We start from the raw sequence: 17191 nt of genomic DNA on the forward strand, positions 1-17191 counted from the left end.
GCCCAGGGGGGTAACTGGATCACTTGTTGTTTTATGCTACACATCCCTGTTAGGTGCTGCCAAGCCTTCCATAACAGACAGTGGATAAAGCAGGCCTCCATCAAATCCTTCAGAGCAATTACTGAACATCACGGAAGAACTGTATCACAGGGGTCACCAAAAAGGCATGTAGGATCCAAAAGTTACAGTTAGTTATGTAAACATTTTGGTCATCACTCCACACATCCTGCTATTTATGTGACATGGCAAAATCTGACAGAGGTGGGGGTATGGAAGCCTTACCAATATTTTTTGTATTCAGACAATCTGGCTTTAAAGAATCTGCAGAGTGTGCAATCTGCACACATCTATTTTGCATCTATTTTGCACCTCCCTTCACTATGACAAGCATTTGTCGTAATTTCCCCACCTGTTGTTCCAAGACAGAGATCCTCAGCTGAAGAGCTGCAGGCAGGGGCAGTGTCATGTCCTACTAACAGTAATGTTCTTTCCCTCTCAGGCCAAGCACTGCTCCTCCACAGGTGGTACAGTAAAAAAAGAAAAAAAATAATTAAAAAAAAAAAAAGGGGGAATGGGAACAGCAACCTGGTCTTCTGACTGGAGGGAATTAATTTAGAAAAATTTATGAAGTGCCAAAGTGAACCAAGATTTATGTTTCACCCTTTGGGAATAAGCAGCCCTACTACTTGAGCAACCTTGGCTTCTGCAGGTAATTACTTCCAGATAAGTGGCCTGCAAGATACCCCAACACCATACAGGAGGTGATTAATCACGAGATAGTGTTTGCTCCTCAAATCTCAAGAGAATTTGTGTATAGCTTCCTTCAGCAAACACATAGAAGTATAAAGCCTGGCTGGTTCTTTTGCTGCCCTGTGGCAATGAAACCAGAGTGTTCTTGCTGTAATAATGGGTGAAACCAGAGCTAAAAAGCAATAATGCCACATAAATGAGCCCCTAATAAGATATGACTTTACATATATTACTCTGCCTGTCTCTGCATGACATGAGACCAGGCAGTCTGAACTGCTGGAGAACTTGGTTTATCTCTTATTGTTCTTGTTGTTGACGTCAGTGAGACCTGTAATCTGAAGAAAGTGACATCCTCTGCCCCATCCTGCCCCTTTCCACAGACCTCCCACTTTAGGACATGCAGATGTGACCCTTGTTTGCATGTGGTCATGACTACAGACCCCTTGGAGCACTTGGTGTGAGATCCAGCAATGCTGAAGCATTTGAGCTCAGTGCCTTCTCAAACCTTTGGCAGCAGCCTGAGAACTTCATCTGAATTTGTTGTTTATTTTGTGCTCTGAAACACCAGGAGGTGCTCCCTAACGACCAGAGTATTATCATGTCCAGTGACAGGCACCTTCACCAGAGGTTTGGAAAAGCAGCTTTCCCATGCAACTTTCACCACTTGACCCAAAGCTAGCCAGAGAAAATGGGAAATTGAAGGTGATTTCCTACAGCAGCAAAGCAAAACCCTGATTTCAGACAAGCTGTGAGCTCCAAGCTGAACTAACTTTGGCTCTCTGAGATTACTGTCAGACACTAGTGCTGGGTCTTCCTATTTACATTAACAGAGAATGATTAAAATTGCCGAGTCTGATTCTCACCCCTTTTGTATAACTGTGAACTGTACAAATGTCATCACTTTTTTCTTCTTTTCAAAGCAGTCTGTGGAAATGCGACCCGCCAAACTGAAGGGAGATGTTCTCTAAGAGTGTGCTCTGCACGCAGCAACAATTCTGAGAATTACCCTAACTTAAGTTTGATTAAGAGGAGATGATGTTCATTCATTGCCTAAATATTTAGCTAGAATTTCATTCTGCCATTTGAAAAGAGACAGTATTAATATTGCAACTATTACTCTCACCAAGGAACTTACCACCATATACTACCGACACAAAGTTAGCTCATCCAGACAGCTAAAAATAATACTGCTGGAAAATAAACACGCTTCTATTTTGAAGTGAAAAGATTTTTCCCTCAGTTTGTTTGCTTTTTTACTGCTTCAGAAGCTGTTTAGTCATCGTAGCTCTAAAAGCATGCCTAAGTAAGCCTAGTCTGAGTCAGCAAGCCTTATCTCTCCAAGCTCATTCACATCTCCAGAAGAAAATAGATGGCGTACACATTTCAGCTTAGACTATCTTCAAGTATCTCTGGCAGAAAGCCCCTCTTCTGCTGTATATAAATTGTTGTATGATCAGCAAAAGACAGTGCTTCAAGGCAGCCATTTCATTTGGCAAGAAGCTTTGACAGTACAGGATGCAGAAGCTTTAAGGAAAAATTGTTGCTCCAGAGCTGCTCAATTCCTCAGTGTCAGCCTACAGAAATGGCAGACCCCAGGCAGCCTGCAGTCTCTCAGAAAATTTTGCCAAGGCTTCACCTACAGTTGTGATGTGAGAACCAGCTCCCCTAACTCTGGACACCTACCACCTATGTGCCTGCACCTGAGCAGATCACCCTAAACCCCTTTACCAAACAAACACCTCTGGGCACCCAACCTATAGTAGGCATTTATTTGGAGGTAAGATTAAAAGCTCCTATTTCTCTCCACTGACTAGAAAACCAACCTTTCACAGTATCTTAACCAAACTATCCAAGCTGAATCCTATCCATGACTTCTTTTGTACAAGATCCTGTGTTTCTGACTCTTCTTCTTGCTCAGGCAGTGGCTGCTGCAGTTCCCAGGTGTCAGAAGTGTGGGGAACTGGCAGCACCTGCCTGCCCAGAGAAGCCAAAATCATGACTTGACTCTTGGGTTAGTAGACAGAAGTGCTGGCACCTTGTCGACCAAAACAGCTCCCAAGAAGGTCCCAGCCAGGTCTGATGTCACCACACAGGCTGCCCTAAGTTTTAAGTTTTAACCTCTGCTTGCTGTAGACAGTGCTTTTTTACCCACTATAAGAAACAAGTAGTTTTTGCTATAAAGCTTTGCTGTTTTCCCTCTGCAAATAGTTATTCAGGAACAATAGATTGTCATCCTGGGCACATCAACGAGGTCTATGGTCTCTCCACGGAGGGGGTGACAATCATTGTCAGCCTAGAACAAACCTGAAGCCCCCAAGGCACCCAGAGGGCCACCCACAAAAGAGTTGGGCATCTCTGTGCCTGCCACCCTGCTCCAGCTCCCTAGGTCCTCCAAAGTCCTAGCACAAACTGGCATCCATTTTCCTCCTGTCTGTTTTAATAAACTTAAGTATTTGATGCCAACATTCCCACACTAAGTCCTGAATTGCATCAGCAAGCACTGAGCTATTCCCACCTAGGTCTCCCTCATCTGTTTAACTTCCAAGTTCTGGTGGGGTGGGACCAGTCTCTTCCTGTGGCAGATATTTATTCAAGTGCTTACCTTAACCACCAAGAAAAGTCTGAGCTCTAACAAAATTACTTATCCTGGTCAAATTAAAAAGTGTTATATGCTTCCAGAATTGGAGTCTAAACACCACAAAACCTTGGTGGATCTGTAGATCTTGAATATTCTCTCTCCATCTCCCTGTCTACATGGACCTATCATCCTAATTACTGCTGTTTCCCCGAAGTCCTCCCTAGGGTGCCTGCACACTGCAGTACCAATCAGCTGCTGCCACCACATCACCTTTTATTTCCTGGCACATCATGACCAGAAAAGAGACAGGCAGAGGGACTCTCTTGTCTTCCTGTTTACTGAAGGAAGGAAACCACACGTCACCCTCATACACATGTAAGTCACACCAACAACAGCAGTAAAAGTAAGAACTGAAACAGAAGAGGAGACACTTTAAGTTACAGATTTCCACTCTGCAAGCAAGTAGAGCTGGCAGTTCTGTGAGCATCTGTTTGTTACACATCTGATTCATTAATCCTCTATGAACACAATTCCTGAGCTTGTCTGCTCTATTTATTTATCTCCCCTTTGCTTCCAGCCCCTCATGAACACAGCAGTATTTCTCTTCCACGGAACATTAATATGCAAACAGGAAATTTGTCATCTGAGTTTTAAAAGCCAAGATGTGTTTTGGCATAAGATGACGTGCTTTAAGGAAACCTTCCTCAGAGTTTAATATTTTTCCTCCAAGTGGCAACAATGTTTTTCCACTTTCTTTGTAGCTTTTCATCAGCAGAGCTGTCTTGCAAAGCTCTGCATTAAACCCTGGGTGCTAAACCACATCACTGTGGGTGGGTCTGTATAGACATATGCATGCATTTATATTTATTTTCAAACAGAACCCATGGACAGCTGTTAAACAGATGCACAAGCACTTTTGCCTGTGCAAATGTAGATGACTCACCTTAGGTGCTGGTTAAAATAGCATGTAAATGGTTGTGAACCCACTTTCTCTTTCCAGTATTTCTGCTTGTATGTGACGTTCTCAGAGTTCTCCTGATCATCTCTTGCGCAGGGTGGGATGTACGAGCACTGCCAACACAAGGTGCACAAGAGAATTACTTCTGTGCTCAGGAATGCAGGGCATCACTTTCTCTGCATTGTCCCCATAGCAGTGAGACTGAAACAGGCAGGGGAAAAAAAAAGTACAGGCTTCAAAGGAACAAAAATTAAAAGTTAGCTGAGCTTTACTTCAATTGCTAGTTATCGCTGCAGGTACTGGAAAAGAAGATGCCAGCATTCAGAAACCAAATAAAGGCTTTATCATGTTTTGTTCTGTAATCAAACAAACCTGCCACATAACACCTTGGGTTTTGCATGATGAGTGTATAAATGATCATTTTATTTTTACATATTCCTAGCCAGCTGCATGGATTGGATTGGAATTATTGCTTATTTGCATTCATATTTGTTTAGCACCATGCAAATAAATAACCAAAATATTCCAGCAAGCTTTCCCAGATGATGGGATGTCTGATAACCTGGCTGATACCCACTGGCAAAAGACAAGTCTTCTTCTACTGTTACAACATGGGGAAACAAGCACAGAAAGTTCAAAGCTCCACTTCAGCAGAAAGTTTCAGCATCTGCACAGAAGTCAACTAAAGTTGAACATGCAGCTGAGCTATCAGCAGATCTCACCCTCAGACATCTGCTTCAAAGCCCAAAGAGATGGAGGGAAGTTTCTCCCCCAGCTCATTGCACTTGGGTCTGGGCTTTCAGAGGCTCAGCTCTGGGTCACACACAGCACACATATCTTGTTTGCAAGTCTTTCACACAACACCTTTCCCTCCTAGCCACAGGGAGTCAAGCAAGACAGAAACCAAACAGTCCACTGAATCGAATACTTGCAGTATCAGGATCTCAGTGTCTGAGCAAAATCCCCCCTACTGTTACCAGGCATCATTATAGGAGATCATTACAGGAGATGTTGAACCAAATGGAGTAACAGTGCTTAACTGATCCTTGGATAACAAAGGCTTTTCACCCTGGAGGACACACAGACATCAAGGCTTCAGGTGCACACAGAGATTTTTAATTCCTTTAAAGCTGGGAGCTGCAGGCAGAAAAAAGTGACTGGGAAGGTAGCTAAAAGGCTGAGGAAGCAGGAGATGCAGCATGTGGGAAGCCCCTAAAGAGACCCCCACATATGATCGCAACATGAGTTTCTTCACAGTATCCTGAAAGCAGTAACAAGAAGGAGATAGTTATCTTGTCTAACATGAAAATAAAGATTGTGTGACTCACAGTGCCAAGTGAGTGCTTTCCTCTCCCTCTCCACCTGGTGAGGTTTCACAGGGGCCTCCTATGCCCCCAGCTGCATACTGTACCCAAGCTTTACAAGCCAAGAAGTCTATCTCCAGTGTGCAACAGCTTTGAATATTTATCATTCTAGGGGGATGGGAGAAAACTGAGGATTTTATTGGCTTGATCATGTGAAACCTGTCCACTACTGTCATCACTTAAAATTGCTGCTGCTAGACTCCACACTTCAGACTGGAAGAATCTGCAAGGTCTTGCTTGGTGATTCTAGAATTTGCCTTTTTCACATGCAAGGGTCCCTGTCTCTACATGGGCCCACATCTGGTTTTGCCATGTCACAGAAGTCCATTTAGATCCCTGTTCAGATGACCCTAAACAAGGATTATCCCACTGCTGATGACAAAGGAGAGAAAACGAGTAGCAATACCACTGCTTCAGAAGCAAGAACGTAGTATTTATCATGCTCAGTTGTCTCCACCTCAGCTAATATTCCTTGGCTATCAACGTTTTTGGTTTGATTACATACTTTGGAAGCATCAACCACACTTCTCTTTACTCCACTCTCCCTGTGCACAAACACACCTGTGCAGCAACTGGACAGTCAGCAAAGTTGACATGAAGACACCTGAGGGCAATGCTGACTCTGTTCTGTCCATGTGACAACCACTGCTGTGCTGCACCACCCCACCTGGTCCCTTGCTGGTCCTCCCTGCTCAGCCCAGCATCCAGCACTCCCAGCTTTCTCCAGTCTGATGTTTTTCTTTGTGATGCTTTTCATATACAGCTGTGGAAATGGTACCATATCCCACCAGCTGTATTCTCACTGCCTGTGTCTGACTGTAATCTACTCCCTGCCCTTCCCTGGGCCCCCAGCTTCTAGGGATACAAGACAGCAGAAGTAAACAGGCTCTACTGAGTCCACCCAGCCAACAGCTATTTAGCCAGCACACAAAATTCAGAAGTAAACAGAACTAACTACTAATACATGTCCTTCTGCCTACATTTCCTCTGAGATCTCCAAAGCTCCTTTTCCTGTGCTACCAGCTCCAGAATGCAGATTCTCTCTCCTCTGAAATGTTTCTTCCTCATGGCTGAACCTATTCCTGTCCTCTGCTATGGAAGTGTGACCATTGCATCAGTTCTCAGCTGACCAAACTTCCTCTGGATCCTGCAGAGACCTCAAAACTCCCTCAGATACCACATGAATAGTTCACAAAGTTCACAACCTGGTTGGGGACAACAGTGAAGGTGTTCTAACTCAAACTTCACACCACTCTTTGCACAAGTAATACAAATGACAGCTGACAGAAAACACACTAGATTCATTCCCATCTCTTCCTCTTTAACTTCATGTGTAAAACACAAAGGAGACACCCAGGGGCTTGCCACAAATTGGTGGGACCTCATTGCTTCAACCTGTCAAGGTTTAATAGTCCTGAAGACACGAGTGGTACCTGCCCAAGGCAAAAACCTCATTGTATGAATCCCAAGGGCCACCCTGAACCATCTCCTCAAACTGATGAAGGCCTTGGCCCACAGTGAACACCCAAGGTCCAATTCCAAGGTGGACTTACCGCTTGCTGCACAAACACCACAGCTTGTTTGCCTTCCCAGGTGTTCATTTTGTCCCCTTCTGATTCACACGGGTGGTCGATCTCTCTTTCACCAGCCTCCTAAGCACACTTCCTGGAGACTTTGCTTGATCAGCTGTATCTCCCTCCAAAGCACAGTCAGCAAGCAGATAAAAGGCTTATCATAACCTGGCAACTTTCGTTGCTGTGAGTTGGTAGAGGAACCTGAAATGACCTCCCACTTTGGCAACAGGCAGTTTCTGAAAGGTTCATTCTGCAGTCCTCCCCCACAAGACAGGGCATGAAATGCCACCATCAAAACACAAACAAATGCCAAGTGTTTGAAAGGAAGCTCAACTTGTGTTCAACTTCAGCTGGTGCAGCAACATCCATTTCCAGAGGAAGTGCCCCACTCTGTATTTCTTTGATGTTTTTTTCTTAAACAAGTCACAGTGAAGTTGGAGAATAGCACTTAAGCTTAGACATTCAGAATAATGCTAATGAAGTGGAGGCCTTTTCAGCAGATCTTTTGGTACATGGGGCTGTAATTGCACCTCCTACACTATGTCATAGCAACGATAAGATTATTATGCAATTCAAATCCAGCCTCAATCACACAGCACAAAATCAGTAGCAGGCTAATAATATTCGCCCTTCAATCAAAGCCAGGGTTAGGGTAGATGGCTCAGGATTCAATTCAGTAAAATTGTCAGCCAGCAGCTAATACACCTTTACATCAAGGTTTTGTAAGATTTATACCTGTGTTTGCTGCTGGATGTTCTCACTCTGGTGCCTCTGCAGATGCTCTGGATGATTCTTGATCCTTCTGAAGTCTTCAGTGGAGCAAATATTCTTCCATATCACAGAGGAGGGGCAGAGGCAGGAACTCTTGAGCATGTCTTAGTTTCCAGGTTGTATTTCGTGCTTTTTAAAGCCTAATTCTTGCCTAATTCATTCACATTTTTATGAAAAAGAACTTGGTAAATTCTGAGGAAAGCTGTCTCAAGCCTGGAAGACATTGTCTACAAGATGACAGCAAGAAAGTCTCAAATGCAAACGGACATAAGGGCACAAAGTAGAAGCAAGCCAGCCCATCAGAAGACAAACTGATTGCTTTAAGAAGCAAATCTGCAGCCTCAGTCTCCAAGTGACTCATCGAGGACCATCCTCCTGGCTGCTGGTGAACTATGGGACACAGCATGTGCCATTTGCTTGGCATGGCAGAGGGGCTCACATCGTGTGCCACACAGATTGGGAAGCTCATGATGAAATGAAAATGTGAAAAGACACTCTAGATAAGTATAATTGCAGAAGCATAATGCACCACTAAAGCAAACAATTTCCAATCCCTGATGTCCAAGGCTATTGGGTTTGTGTGGCAAGGTTTTGGTAGTGGGGAGGCTACAGGGGTGGCTTTTGTGGGAAACTGCTGGAAGCTTCCTCCATGTCTGACAGAGCCAATGCCAGCTGGCTCCAAGATATACACATTGCTGGCCAAGGCCAAACCCATCAGTGACAGTGGCAGTACCTCTGGGATGATTGGGATGATGTCTTTAAGAAGGGGATAAAATGCTGCAACATAGCAGCTGAAAAGAGAAATGAGAGTATGTGAGAGGACCACCTCTGCAGACACCAAGGTCAGAGAAGAAGGAGTGGGAGTAGATGCTACAGGCACCAGATCAGACATTCCCCTGCAGCCCATGCTGAAGACCATGATGATACAGGCTGTGCCCTGCAGGAGCCTTAAGGAGGTTAACAGTGGAGGTCCATGGTGAAGCAGATAACCACTTGCAGCCTACTGAGTATCCCATGCAGGAGCAGTTAGATGCCCAAAGAAGGCTGTGACCCTGTGGGAAGCCTGTACTGGAGTGGGCTTCTGGCAGGACCTGTGGACCTATGGTGAGAGGAACCCACGCCTGAGCAGCTTTGCTGGCAGGTCTTGTGATCCCATGGGAAGCCAACAGTGGAGCAGTCTGCTCCTGAAGGACTGTCTGCTGTGAGAGCGACCCACACTGAAGCAGTTCATGAAGAACTGCAGCCTGTGGGAAAGACTCATACTGGAGAAATTAATGGAGGACTGTCTCCTGTGGTAGGGCACAGGGGAAGAGTGTGAGGAGTCCTCCCCCTGGGGTGGAAGGAGAGGCAAAGTGTGATGAACTGACCACAATCCCCCATTCTTCATCTCCTGCCACCACTGGAGGGAAGAAGGTAGAGAAATCAGGAGTGAAGTTGAGACAACGAAGAAGGAAGGGGTGGAGGTAAAGTGTTTTAAGGTTTGGTTTTATTTCTTATTACCCTACTCTGATTTGATTGGTAATAAATTAAACTAATTTAGCCCAGTTGAGTCTGTTTTGCCCATAATGGTAATTGCTGACTGATCTCCCTGTCCCTATCTCAACCCATGAGCCTTTCGTTATATTTTCTCTCCTCTGTCCAGCTGAGGAGAGGACTAATAGAGTGGAGTTAGTGGGCATCTAGTGTAAAGCCAGGGTCAACCCACCACACCAAGCAATTTATAAGCTTCTCCTAACTTCGTGTGCAATCACCTCTGTGCATTGCTTGGTTATCTTCACAGCCTGGAAGGCAGGAAATGCTGCCACAACCATCCTACTATGGCACAAAATGAGTGGGGGTACTCTCCCCATTAAGTGCAAAAAAAATGCCCCTTGGCCACTGACTGTACCAAGGGAGCTGGAGCTGAGCATCACATCAGGCTTTCACCTGCGTCCATCAGGACAGACAAACCCACAAGGAATGACCAAACTCACAGCCCCTCACAGAGGCTTTAGGCATGAGAAATGGCCCAGACATGACAGGAGGGAGGGGGGATTATCTGTGGTACCTGGGGCTGCTTCCAGGGGAATCACTTGACGGCGCCTGCAGAGTTTGCCCATCACGGGTACCAGCCTGAGCACAGATCTGATGCTTTACTAGATGCACCAGGCCCTCCAAAATTGTTCTAGAGTTGGGCATATATTGGTATTGAACCTGCTCTGTTATGGGTCCGATTTAAGAGATCTGAAACAAAAAAACAGTTCTACATACAGAAGAGACAGGTGTGTATCATCTTGAGTGCCTGAGTGGTTACAGACAGAAGCACAGCAGGAGCAGGCAGAGGTACAGGGCACAGACAAGAACAGTTGGCTGTTCTGCTCCCCTGCCCAGGGACAGGGAGAACCAGGTCCTGCTGCACAGCTGCTAACATCAGGCTCACTCTACACTCCCCTAAGAATCTCTTGAACAAAACAGTCAGCAAGTTCTTCCGACGCTTCTGAACTTTAAGCATAGAAGGGGAAAAGTCTAAAGAGTCAAAAAGCAGATCTTTGTAGCAACTGACAGGGTCCACTGTCATTTCACCCAACCAAACCTACAGCCTGGCCCTGTGCTGGCTGCACGAGCTATCAATCCACTCAATGGCCTGAGTGATCACAGCAAATTGACTTTGGAATTAATCCCCCGTAAACCTTATCTCAAAGATTATTATTGCTATCAAGGCAGCTGAAGAAAGGCTACTGTTCCTCCACTGAAATGTCTTCCTCTGAGACAACAATTAAACTAAAAAAAATAAAAAAGAAAAATAAAAAGAAAATTAATCCACAAATCACTTGGACTGAACATGAATGTAATCGCGCCGAGTTCTTTACAAATATATTTCGGGATTAACTCTGACCCAGCAATATAATCTTTTAAGAGGTAAAATGAATCCTGGGCTGCACAATGATGTGATTATCTTAGGAAGCAAGAGAGAAAAAAATAAATTCTTTTTCCCATTGCCAGACCTCATCAGAACAGACAGATAAGTAGCTGCTGATAGTTTTATACGCTGGCCCTCTCTACTAGAGAAAGTAGAATATTCTTAGTCAGATCCACTGGGGATTTTTGGGGGTGGAGTGAAGTTGCCAATTGATTCAGTATTGTTGCATGTTGTAAGGAGCCTGAGCTGTGCCTTTTCCACTCTATTGATTTACCAGGAAGAATTGCTACCCCACACAGAGAAGCCACTAAGCAGCATGTAAAATTTAAAGACTGTTCAAAACAAAATTGGTAAATTTTTTTTTTCTAGTTAGTTAGAAATTATGTGTGTTTTGTGTCTAATTGCATGAACAAAAGTGAGCGTGCAAGAAGGTGATGGAAAAGGGAAGGGTTAAATGATTCCTGAAGTGTTCATTCATAAATACATAACGATCCCAAGCATGAAATCCAGCAGCCTCCTACTCTATCGCTAAGGCTAATCTATTTCAACACAAAATCCTGAAAGCTTTTAAAGAAAGGCAGAGAGAGACTTTAGGACTTACATCAAAAGGACACTATAATTTCCCAGCTATACCAATATTGAACCTGGGAAAAGAGGGAAAACCAATGTGACTTTTATACATACTTCATTCCTTTAAAAGAATATGTTTTCCTAAGGAGACCTGAACAACTCCTCAAGGTGAGGAAAGTAACTGGAGTGTATTCTTTTTTCTATGTTATTTCCCACTTAGTTAAATGTAATTACTACCAGAGAATCCTGTCACATCAAAAAAATATTCCTTTTTGCTTGGTCTCATCTGGTAACTCGGATTCAGTCCTCAGCAATCAATATCCCAGGGTGAACAGCCCACACGTAGAGATGCAAGGTACAAGCTAGAGAAAACCAATTGTAAGAGTGTGCAAGTACAACGTGCTGCCAACACACAGCCCTGTATTTCCTTAGTAATTGTTAAATAAAAACAGGCTCCTGAGAGACATTTATGGGCATCCCTTCTGAAGCTCTAGCCACCTCCCTGCAGAATTTGCAATCCAACCTCTGGGCAGGTGCAATGCTCCTCTTCCCAGTTTGAGAGTCCCTGCTGAAACCAGGGATGCTGCAAGAGCTGCTGAGTGCAGGCACACTGGTGGTGAGGCTCAACACCCACCATCCACCTCCCACCACCCACAACAGGGCCATCAAGAGGTGCTCAGGGACAGCCATGGTGCACTCTCTGCAGCAACATGGCATTTCACCCCCTGTCAAAAGGGCATTTCACCCGCTGCCCCCAGCCTGCCTGAAGATGGAGAGAGGTCTAGGGAAGCCCTGGTGCTTGAACAGTTGGTTGCTCATGGTGCACCTCTCTGCAGCCACAGCCCTCCCTGTGGGGATCCTGGCAGCAGCACCCCCAAAATGGGGGGAAAGTTTGCAAAGCTCCCTCACAGGCAAACGTTTCATCTGCTGGGCTCTCAGGCAGCATCCAGCACTGCGGCTTCATTGCTCACTGCTTCTGAGTGGTGCCAGCAATGTAGGCTAAATCCTGTCAGACTTACTGGCCTGCCTCTTGTTCTACTGCTGGTTGCCCCAGTCTCCCTTCCAAGGCTGCAGGCTGCCACAGGGAAAAAAAAGCAAACCCTAAATCCCAGGCTTGCAAAACAATCCCCCTTCCAAGGGAGAGATCCCCACTGGAGTAACTGGCTGTGGAGATACGAGGCTGCACAACCCAAACCGGACACCCCAGCCTGTTCCCCAGCCCCTGCATGGCAGACCCCTGTGTCCTGCTTTTCGCAGCCCTTGGCACTGGGCTACATTCACATCTTAGCCAAAGAGCTGAAGTTCTCTTCCCTAACGCTCCCAGTTTCAGGTTCTTCCAGGAAAGGAGGGTGGTTCTGTCACATTTTTTATTTTCTGCAAACTACAGAACAACATCTCCTCCCCTCAGGCAGCACAGCAGCAAGGTGGTCTTCACTCAGCATGAAAATAATGAGAAAGCAGAAAAAACTGCCTTGAAAGCAAGCACAAGTCACACTTTGCCTTCAGACTATCCGAGTTTGCTGGAAGATGCAACTTCGAAGATGCTCCCACTTTCATCTGGATGATGGAAAAGTTTAAGAATCAGAGTGGCTCGGAGGAAACTTGTGCTTCAGCGCAGCCTCTCCAGCGCCTCGTCAGCAAGAAGCTCGCTTAAGGTTTCTCCTGGAGCTTTGAGGAGCCGCTCTGGGAACCCCCTCACCTCCTCCAGACACAGCGCAACAGCATCGGGCGGGCGGACGGACCCGGCCGGCAGCAAGAGTTTCTCCGCGGGTTCCCACAGGCGTCCCGGGGCGGAACGGGGCCGGGGAGAGGAGAGCGGGGAGCGGGGGCAGCGGGGCCGCGCCGCTGTGGGACCCCCTGCGCTGCCGGGGCCGTGCGGGGGGATAAAGAGACAGACAGATAACCGGTGTGCATGTGTTGTGCTATATACATAGTGTTATTCTCTGCTGTATCTTACAGTATAGCACTACACTTTATACATAGCGTATGTACGGATACACACGACACATACGTACACACATACCAGAGTCACACGCACACCATGTATAGTGTATTTTTATCCGTACTATTGACAGTTACTTTTTGCTGAGTAACAGCACAGGGGCACTTCAGAGGGATGCTCCGCGACTTCATCCACCCACCCCACACCCCCCATGAAAGAAAACCCGGCAGGAGGACAGTGGCGGGGGACCCGGACCCCAAAGGCAGGCACCAGGGGCAGTGACAGGTCTTGAATAAAAGTACCATTGTGCAAAACAGCTTAATCCACTTTCAAAGCCAGCTAAACAAGAAAAGGCATTCTTATTCTGAAATGTAATTACTTTCTCATGGTGTTACTTCTAAATGTTGTTACATCTTAAACTATGAATCTGATATAATTTATATGCATACAGGGCCCCCCTGTTCCTGCTTCTCTCCAGGATGAAGTCTTAAAGGATTCATGATACTGAAGTAAACACACTGGAGTGTTAGAGAGTAAGAGCTATCAAAGGTGCAGAATATTGATGCTAACAAGATTTAGAGCTTGTCTGCACTTAAATGTATAATGGAATTGATGAGGAAATACTTTTCTGGAATTACTGATATTAATTCCCATGTAGATGTTCACATACCTGCATGTCCGTATTGGGTTATTTTGGAGCAGCTATGGTAAATTTCCAAATGTAGACAAAACTTAGTGAAACTGACTTGATGTGCTAAACTCATGTCAGCTAAAACTCTACTAACTGCCCTCTAATGAATAGTTGTAATAGTTTTAATTAGATGACCACATCCAGTAATACTAGAAGTAAATAAATGCTCAATAAATATTTATTCACTTCACTAAGTGAGCATTTTGCCTGCATACAGTATTCAGGACTGGACTCCAGAGTACTTGGCAGAACACAAATGAGATTTCTCTGCGTTCTTTTTGGTATCTCCTTTCTTGAAAATTATAAGTAATGAAGTTACACAGGTATCTGGATTTAATTTTAAATTGAAGGTTTTCTAGGATTTGCAATAGTGCAAAACACAAGTGATTACATGAATGTGTGTATCATGGTTACATTAACACATTTATATGAAATAGTAGTTTCATAAATAAAAAGTTATGATACACAGAAGAATGGATATGAAGTTGCTTAGCTTTATGAAAAACACATTTGCAATAATGTAGACATATACATGTATTTTATTTAATTACACTAAGTTTTGGCATGAGAGACCAGCTTTGCTCACCCCCCGCCCTCCTCTAAGCCAACATCCCCCCCACAAACTGGGGTACCAACCCTCCAGGTTAATCCAGAAGAATACAATCATGGTTTAAACCAGGCCATAGAAACTGCTTGTGCTCCCCAGTTGTCACTACTGGTTAAGTTCCAGAGAGCCCTGTGAAGTCATGCTCGGTACCCCCATGTGTCAAAACTGCAAGGTCTCTATGTATACATGCAGAGTCAGACCTGGGATTAAAGAGAGCAAATAACCTGGAACTGAGGAAGCGGTTGCTATTTTCAATTTATTAACTGAGAAGGGAAATAATGGGACTTGGCAGAAGGTTATCCTACCTCAACATGACTTTTTTGGGGGTGCAGAGCAAGTGCTCTGCTCTAGCCAGCCCCAAATCCAGCATCCACGCAGCAGGAACAGACCCAATCTCCTTCATCATTATTTTAAAGAAAACGGGTAAGTAAGCAACATCATAATTGTCAACATCTTTTAGACAGGAATTGCTTTCAACAGGAAGGTACTGACTTTTGAAAGGTCGCCCTAAGAAGTGCCCTCTTTGAAGCAGGTCTGCAGAAAAGCAGTTGATCCAAGAAAAAGCCCTTATTTTGCAAATAAAGTTTGGTTATTACCCAGCACTTCCCACCCTGGCAACACAATAGGACAAGCTCTTTGGTGCCAAAGTAACATAAGCAATAGTTATATTTTTATTCTGCAGTCTTTATCATAGGCAATTAGGTAGAACAAAATGTGACAGTTTGGGAGCCGACGGCTGAGCCTGATGATGCAGCAGACAAGAAGGTACAGAAATCATAGAAAAATAATACGGGAAACAGCATTTTCCTCTGGTGGCCTTTTGCAATCACTTTCCCAAGGCAGAGTGCAATGTCAAACTTTTATTTTAAAAAGTTGATCCATAGGTTCTCCAAATGGACTATTATTGAGCAAGGTTTGGCAGGAAGGCTATTAGGAGTCCACAGGCTGTGACATCAATACAAATGCATGCAAATACTGTCCTTGCTTGCACCAGTGTGCTACCACGCTGCCCTCAGGCCAGCTGCTCTGTAAGTAGCCTTTCCTGATACCAAAGGGCTTCAGTAAATATATGCCAGCTCTAAGCCTGGTTTATTTTTATTGTTACTTAAATGTGCAATGGGTTTTTACACTAGAAACTGAATTCATTTTGGTTAGGCCTTGGCCCTGCTCATCCATTCCCGTCAGTCTGGCATTGCTGCCAATGCTTGTGCTGATGGCAGTCTCCAATGCTGGGGCTGGCTGTGTAGAGCTTTCATAGTATAAAAAATATACCATTGCCTGCCACCTGAAGGGAAGCTCCAGCCCTGCTCTCTTAATTTAGACGGGCTGTGACTTCTCACCTTTCTTACCTTCTGAACCACTGGTGGTCAGTCTCCCTGCAATGGGTACGCGCTCCTGTTCCTTGCTGTCTCCTGTACATAAAGTGCAGTCAGCTGAAAATTAAGGCAACAGCTCAGTGGGTGACACAGTAACCTTGAGAGTTAGTCTTCGTGTGTGCTTGCAAGCCCTACATCATCCCTGGTTGGAGGAGATGCTGAGGCTGTATTTTAACTGGGAACTGCATTTAACATTCACCAGGTAATCTCATCAGTTTTTAAATTCTACACAAATAACTCAGTCAGACTCAATGTCTATTTAGATCAGTTGGAAGTGAAAAACTATCAGCAATACCCAATTTGTAAGAGAGTAAGGCTAGGTACTAAGGGGCTGTTGTGAAGATTTTAACTCTGCTGAGGGCAGGAGTCAGGATGTTGACTCTATAACCATGGGCTGCATCTGGAACAGCAGAGCTGAGGAAAAAGATGGTGTCAAAAGTTAAATGTCTGCAGGTTTTCTACAGCAGGAAAACAGGTTGGTACCTGCTTTTCCAGGCCCTTGCCCCACCACCAAGAGGAAGGAACACCTGTGGCCAAGTGCTCATCACCCACCTGAAGGCCTGTGGCAAGGATGCCTCCATCTCTGTCACATACCTCGAGACTGAACATGCTGTAGTGAGGGTCTGTCACCACCTGCCCACAGGAGCCAGCCAACAGGAATGGGCTCAAACATCCCTGTTTCCTTGCAGAAGTCTAGCAGTGGTCCTTGTGACTGTCTTCCATGAAACTGATAATAAAGACTCGCCTTTGCAAACAGTAAATACGTATTTATATACACACACACAGTATACAATACTGTGATGTCCACCAGAGAGCAAATAAGCCTTCAAAGCAAGGGAGATGACAGTTGGCTGGTAGCAACACACCTAGGGGCAGGGGAACAACCAAAACAGCCCTTTCATCCACAAGCAGAGCTGTGAAATAAGCTGATGTTTCCACGGAAGTTCACCGATGTCTGCACCAGACCGAGCAGATCCAGGACACCAGTCTTCCCTTTGCTCTTCATCAGGACTGTTACACAGGTGATGCAGGATGGTGCAACCATAAAAACTGACTGCTTCACTGGACTGACTGTATGTTAAACCAGAGGGAGCTCAGAGCTGCTTCAGCA

General features: G+C 45.0%; 1 protein-coding gene across 1 annotated transcript in view; it reads right to left on the minus strand.

Moving 5' to 3' along the window:
• The window catches only part of KCNMB4 (potassium large conductance calcium-activated channel, subfamily M, beta member 4), an 11710-nt gene extending 4459 nt beyond the window's left edge, over positions 1-7251 (minus strand). Inside the window, exons 1-2 of the mRNA XM_009997759.1 lie at positions 7204-7251; positions 4272-4399 (exon numbers count right to left, since the gene is read on the minus strand). Coding sequence (XP_009996061.1) covers positions 4272-4399; positions 7204-7251 — 176 coding nt within the window. The remainder of the gene's footprint in view (positions 1-4271; positions 4400-7203) is intronic.
• Between the last annotated feature and the right edge of the window lie 9940 nt (positions 7252-17191).

Source organism: Chaetura pelagica, unplaced genomic scaffold (genome assembly GCF_000747805.2).
Source record: "Chaetura pelagica isolate M959 unplaced genomic scaffold, ChaPel_1.0 scaffold314, whole genome shotgun sequence".
NCBI lineage: Eukaryota > Metazoa > Chordata > Aves > Apodiformes > Apodidae > Chaetura > Chaetura pelagica.